Source organism: Mus pahari, chromosome 18 (genome assembly GCF_900095145.1).
Source record: "Mus pahari chromosome 18, PAHARI_EIJ_v1.1, whole genome shotgun sequence".
Taxonomy (NCBI): domain Eukaryota; kingdom Metazoa; phylum Chordata; class Mammalia; order Rodentia; family Muridae; genus Mus; species Mus pahari.
In genome coordinates, this window is record NC_034607.1 from 23,734,527 (window position 1) to 23,741,194 (window position 6,668).

The window sequence follows — 6,668 nt, forward strand, 5'->3', positions numbered from 1 at the left end:
ACCAAAAACAAAAAAATAAAATAAAATAAAATAAAAATAAATAAAACTGACGATTAGTTGGCCATCGTGGGTACACCCTGCACTGGGAACATAAGGCAGATGGAACTCCGTGAGTTCCAGGCCAGCCTGATCCAAATAGAGATACTGTTTTAAAACAAACAAACAAATAACAACAAAAAACAATGGAGCTGGAGAGGTAGCTCCGCAGTTTACAGAGGCCTGGGTTCACACAGTGTCTCACAATCAACCCTAACTCAAGTTGCAAGGAATCCAATCTTGAACTACATGGGCACCAAGCATACAAGTGGTGTACATACATATAGGAAAATATTCATACACATAAAGATAAGCACAAACATATAAACACATATACATACATACATACATACACACACTTGAGGACAGGTGTCACCTGTGGAGTCTCTCCCCAGTCACCTTGTAATTTAGGTTTCCTTGGGACACACTACATGGTTGACTCTAACGGGGAACACAAGGTGATCCTCCTGCCTCACCATCCCAAGCGCATGATGTACAAGGATAAGTCACCACACCTAGTTTACCTGTGTAATTCTGACATAGCAAGTCTGGGAAAGGGGCCCCAACACCCTTTGTCTCAGTGTTGGGGGACCTCTTTTGTTGGTCTGAGTCAGGGGTCACACTGTAGTCCAAGCTGGCTTGAACTCATGACAATCCTTCTAATCCATACTCCCATGTGTTGGGATTACAGACAGTACCATTCAGAGTTTAGGTGGTTTTTATTTATTTGTTGTTGGGTTTTTTGTTTTGTTTTGTTTTGTTTGTTTTTTGAGATAGGGTCTGTGATGTTAAATGAGAACGGCTCCCACAGGTTCGTATATTTGAACAATTGGTCCCCGGTCATAGGAACGGTTTAGGAAGGATGAGGAGGAGTCACCTAGCTGGAGGTACATCGCTGGGGTGGGCTTTGAGGTTTCTCTCTGCCTTCAAGCTGTGGGTCAGATGCAAGCTCTCAGCAACTACTCCAGTGCCATGTCTGCCTGCCACTGCACACCCCACTTGATGTTCTTAAAACTATAAGCAAGCCCCAAGTAAAAACTTTTATTTTAAAAGTTGCCTTGGTCATAATGTCTCCCCACAGAAACTCGTGCTGGCCTCGGATAACACTGAATTCCTGATCTTCCTCCTCCTACCCTCTGAGCATTCGGATGACAGGTATTTGACTCTACATCCGGTCTGTGTGGGCCTCGTGCATGATAAGCAAACAGTCTACACAGAACCCTAACTAGCCCTAGCCTGCAGAGCCAAAGACAGCACGTGAGTCTGATGGCTGTAGACTATCTAAAAGCTGAGTTTTGCTAAAAAAAAAAAAGAACAAAAAAAAAAAAAAAAAAAAAAAAAAAAAAAAAAAGAACAAAAAACAAAACAAAACAAACACCTATCCTATTCACTCTATCCACTAGCTCCCAGGAGTCAGTTGTAGTTCTGTGATGGGTCTCAGCATCTTTTTCTCCCTGACTCTGGTCATTTTATGAGGTGATACCAACAGGAAACCACACACCACTGTCTCAACACCACACCCTTGATAGCTAGTTCCCAATGGCACACTGGGTTCACTTGGAAGAAGCATCTCTTTGTTCTTGCCCCAGCACACATTTGTCTCCACAGTAGGGTTAAGGAACCAGGTGTGGGCAGCCCTGGCCCCAGAAGCCTAGAGAATAAAGAGGAATACAGAATGGGCCTCCAGGGCACTGCTACACTGCTAGAGCCTGTCAGGCATAACCAGTCCTATGAGCATCACGGTATGAGAAACCCCCTCCAAGCAGCAAACAGCAGAGACTTAGAACTCAGTCACTCAGGACCGGATGGGGCACCTGTTACCCGAAAGCTAGAGATGGAAGATCTGGAGCTAAAGACCAACTTCAACTACCTAGCAAGGAGAGCCGCCTGAGCTACATGAGATCCTGCCTCAACCAAAACCAAAATAGCCTTTACATACAGTCCTTTGTGTGAGTTCCACAAGAGTTCTCTGATTCCGCAACAGAACTGCTATTATGTCCATTTCCCAGATGAGGAAAACCAAGGCCCTGGGGAGCAGCTTGCAGATAGGTGATGATGCCATGTCACCCTACAGAAGTTATCTGGCAGATGTGTGTGTCCTCCTACCAGACAGACAAGGTGAGATGGGCCTTGGAAGCATGGGAGTAGAGGTACATGGAGGAGCTTCTCTAACCCTCCCCACATCTGTGCCGATACACCTCCCTTCAAGGAGAATGCAGGGCAAGGAGAATGGAGGGGAGGCGGTGGGTGATGTGGCTGTGAGTCATGTATGACCTTGCTACTAGGTTAACTGATAACCACTGCTCTCTGTGAACCAAGACATAGGAGGATAGATGGCAGATTGAAAATTCCCCTCTGAAAGTCTCTGCTTTCTGTAGATTTCATCATCCTGTTCTCTCTCCCTCCCTCTTCATGACTAGCTAATTTGAAAGGATCAGATAGGGTCAGCTTCCTGTAGTGGAATTTTCCTCCCTTAGTTAAAAGGCTGTTTGAAGTTTTCCTTTCTTTTTAGGGGGTAAATACGAGGCAGATGTCAGGGACAGTGTTGGGGGAAAAAAATCTCCTGTCCTCTTCTTTTTTTTTTTCTTGGTAAACCACTCAGACTTCAGTCATATCGGCCTTTCTCCTACTCCTAGAATGTAGTCCCCAAAGCCTGTAACTTTGTATCCCCACAACTATGCCCGATACATTAAGCGGGTAATTAAGGGTGTGAAAAGCTTGGCTACAAGAGAAAATGTCTCAAGACAAAAGATACATCATAAGACTGTCTCAATGAATAAACGCCACACCACTGAACAAGAAAGGCTGCGAAGGCGTTACAAAACTTTCACCCGGATGGAAGCGAAATAACTATACTCTGCTGCTAGTCGGCCTGGGATTTCTACCATCCGAGCTCAGGAACTTCACACTCACTATCCCGGGTCCTGAAAGACTAGAAAACGGGAAGGACTGGTGTCCAAGTGAGCCACCAAGGACCGTGGCATCCTCTTGCCTCAGAGTGGTGCGATGACAAGCAGGAGTGCGGTTCCAAAAGTTTCTTAGACACGAGGGAGCTGAGAGACCACTCGGCCCCGCCAGCAGAGCAGGGGAGTGGGGGCTCTGGTTACCTCCACGATCTTGATAAAGCGCGGGAACACAGGGTTGCGGGTGATGGCGATGAGAGGCAGGTGAGGAAACACATCCGGGACGGTCATGGGCGCGAGCGCCGTGACGACCGGGCCTTCCCCGGTGCTCGCCGTGGCCCCGTCCTCCGCACCGCCCTCGGAGGTCTCGTCGCTGCCACCGCGGCTGCCCGAGTCCCACAGCCCCCGCCACTGGACCCCGCCGGGTGGAACGCGGCCGCCCCAGGGAGCTGACATGTCGCAGGCCCGACATCCTCGGCGCAGCCACGACCCGGACGCGCTCGGGACCCGGCCTCCGGTGACAGCCAGCAGCGGCCGCCGCAGAACCCAGCACCGCGCAGCGGCCCACAGCCGCACGTAGCCTGTGCTCGCCGCCATGGAACAGCCATACTGACGGCGCACCGCACTTACGTCATCTCTGCTCGTCCCCCGGTTGCGCACGTGATGACGCTCTCGTGCTTCGAGCCGGAGAGGCGGAGCTTGAATAAGGTGAGTGAGTGGGCGTGGTCAGAGGGAGACTGGACTTGGGGGTGGGGGGTAGCAGGGGCGTGGTTCGAGGCTCAGAGCCCGGCTGGGAGTTGGCCGAGAAGGGGGCGTGGCTCGATGACGGATGTTCTAGAGAGGACTTGGAGGATCTGGATGGAAAAAGTGAGAGGTGTTGTAGTAAGCTCCAGGAAGCGTGACGGAGGAAGCAGGACTGGTGTGTGGTCCGGATGAGGGGCGCTCCACCAGGCAGGGCTTGGAGGAACTGGAATCAGGGCTATGACCGAAGGGCAGACTCGAGGGGCGGGCGGGGCTTGACTTAGGGGCGGGGCCAGAGCGGAGACTCCAGAGGCGGCGCGAAGCCGAGTGCAGTTAAAACGGGATTGGGGCTTGGGGCGTGGGGTACCGCTCTAGGAAGGGTCCCTGGAAGGAGCGTGCCCCTTCCCTGTTCCTACAACTACTGGTCTGTCCTGTCCAAGCTGTACCTTAGAACTGCGTTCTGTTTTTCTACTGCCATCAAAAAGGTTTTACAGGGTAACTTCTGTGTTCTGAAGGCATAGGAAGAAAAGTACAGCGCATTCCTCCTTTAACGTTAGTCTTTTCAGCGATCTTTGTTGATAAACAACAACAGGTTTTTCTACGTCTCCCTATTCAGTTGGTGGCATCTTCACTCCACACTGGAGGGGGCGTGCTTGGAGGGCTTTTGCCTCCCCTATAGTCTGCATGCTAAAGGCCGTGTGCAGGCGCGCCTGCTCAGCGTTGTTTTTGTTGTCAGTGGTCCGTGAGGCACTTACCTAAACACTGAAGCTTCCAGGACATGTCCCAAGAGACCCGTTTGCGTGCTCCGGCTCCACAAAGCAGGGGGTGGATTTCATGCATGCCCAAAGCTCTGCTTCCACACCCACGTGTGCTCATGCACATGCTATGGTGACTTCCTTGAAGTTTGGGCATGCTCTGGATTTTGACTTATGGATCTGGGAACCTGGGTATAACTTTCAGGTTTGAAATGTGCTTTCTCTGCTACCATATTCCGCATGCCTACTCCTTCCAGTTTCCTCTGTGTAGACCTAACGGGGCTTTTGTAGGACATGTCCAAAAGGTCCCGCTAGTGGCCTTCTTACCTGGTGCGCGTGCCCAGACTAGAGGCGGGTAGGAGAGAAGCGGCTTAACCTCACGCATGCTCAGACACTTTCTCAAGCTTGGCGGTTGAAGAGCGGTGTTAGCTGTGGAGAACCAGGCAAGATGCTGGTGTTGATGCTAGCAGCAGCAGTGGCCACCATGGTCAGGGCTCATACACTGTGCCGGTGCGACTGCCTACCTGGGCTGGGATGCTGCTGGGGGTTGGGGGGGGTGTGTGGCAGGGAGGAATGGGGCTGGTTCTTGTTGGAACCCAGGCATACCGTCTAGCTCAATTGTAGGAATCAAACTTGGCATATCTCTTCCAAGCACATCACTAAAATCTGTTTCTGGGTGTGGAGCCAGGGCCTTGGACATGCGTTAAACCCAAGTTCCTCGTGCAGTCTGCAATCTGTCCCACCATCCACCCCTACCTGGCTCAGCAGCAGTGCCATGGGCTGTTGAGGCTAGCTGAGTGCATGCTGGGAAGTGTGCTGTGCTTAGTGCCATGCTGAGCAGCATCTCTGATGGATCTCTAGCATGCAAGTATGTCTTGTATGCACTCCCGCTTCCCACCTTTCTCCCCCCGGAGGAGGCCGTTGGTCACCAGCCTGAGGGACAAAAGGAGCAGAGGTGGAAAGCAGGGTTCAGACAGCCATGAGTATGGACAGAATGATCTCTGGAGACTACTACAGTGGGATGTCTGCTGTATTCTTTCAGGGATGGGAGCGTATCTAAGGGCTTTTTTGAGGGGTACAGGTGGAAAGGGCCAATGGGTCATGCGGGTGGGAAGCCAGAGCAGGCTGTGTGTGCCGAGTTCTGCAGCTGGTCACTTTTCAAAGACTAGCCACCTGTGTTTAAGGACACTGTCCAAACAAAGGCAGGAAGAGACAGGGAAGCCCTGCTGAGAAAGGAAAAGTCCCCCACGTTTGGTGCCCAGCTCAGAAAGCCATCCTGTCATGGAGGCTGCTAACTGTCCCCTGGGGACCTCAGTTCTTAAGCCCTGAATTCTGGATTATCATCACTAGAGTTCGGCAAGACAGTTCCCTGCTGTGAGTTTTGCCCACAGCCTGTGCAACATACTGCATCCATGTCTGAATAAAACAATGCCTTACCTCAGCCTTCCAAGTACTGTGGTGACAGGTGATATGCCACCATCTGTGTGTCCCAGGCCATCTGTAGAATTCAGTAAATGTTACATGTAAAGATACCTTGTGCAAAGAGCCATGGGACCTGGGAGGTACAGGTGCCCTGGGCAGGTGGCTCATCCCACCCAAAAGGCAGTCCACCACCATACAAAGTAGGGAAACTTAAGAAATACTTGCAAAAAGTAATTGCTGGTGTGGCTTGATCTGGAGCTCACTGGGCTGAGGGCTGACCCACCTGGCGAAGCCTGGGCTGACTCCAGCACCACAGAAACCTGGCAGGTGCCCTGTGCTTTCCATCACAGCAGTGAGGAAGTGGAGGCAGGAGGATTTGGAGTTTCAGGCTAGCCTGGGCTACTTAGCCTGTCTCTGAATAAACAATAAAAAGAGCCTGGGGAGACCCCTGAAAGAAGAGAGCCCCCTTCCCACAAAGGTTCTGGGTCTATTCCCCAGCACTGTATATGGGATGGGATAGGGGTGGGTAAAAGGCAGAGAGCCCAGAGCGGGAAGTGTGTGGGCCCCACCACCTGGGTCATCCCTGAGCAGAGCATGGAAGGCCTCCTCGCCTAGAGACCTTTGTCAGGGAGTGTCTGGACATGTTAGGGCCCTTTGAAGGTGTTCTTGAGGCCTTTTATCTCCTTATGAGAGCACCAATCATATATATATATTGGTTTTGGTTTTTCGAGACAGGGTTTCTCTGTGTAGCCCTGGCTGTCCTGGAACTCACTCTGTAGACCAGGCTGGCCTCGAACTCAGAAATCCACCT

General features: G+C 51.3%; 2 protein-coding genes across 2 annotated transcripts in view; one reads left to right on the plus strand and one right to left on the minus strand.

Annotated features, from left to right (window-relative positions):
- The window catches only part of Lonp1 (lon peptidase 1, mitochondrial), a 13,624-nt gene extending 10,063 nt beyond the window's left edge, over nucleotides 1-3,561 (minus strand). Inside the window, exon 1 of the mRNA XM_021217854.2 lies at nucleotides 3,144-3,561. Coding sequence (XP_021073513.1) covers nucleotides 3,144-3,536 — 393 coding nt within the window. The 5' untranslated portion in view covers nucleotides 3,537-3,561. The remainder of the gene's footprint in view (nucleotides 1-3,143) is intronic.
- Nucleotides 3,562-4,883: 1,322 nt separating this feature from the next.
- Catsperd (cation channel sperm associated auxiliary subunit delta) overlaps nucleotides 4,884-6,668 on the plus strand; it is a 38,718-nt gene continuing 36,933 nt past the window's right edge. The window contains exon 1 of the mRNA XM_021218480.1: nucleotides 4,884-4,945. Coding sequence (XP_021074139.1) covers nucleotides 4,884-4,945 — 62 coding nt within the window. The remainder of the gene's footprint in view (nucleotides 4,946-6,668) is intronic.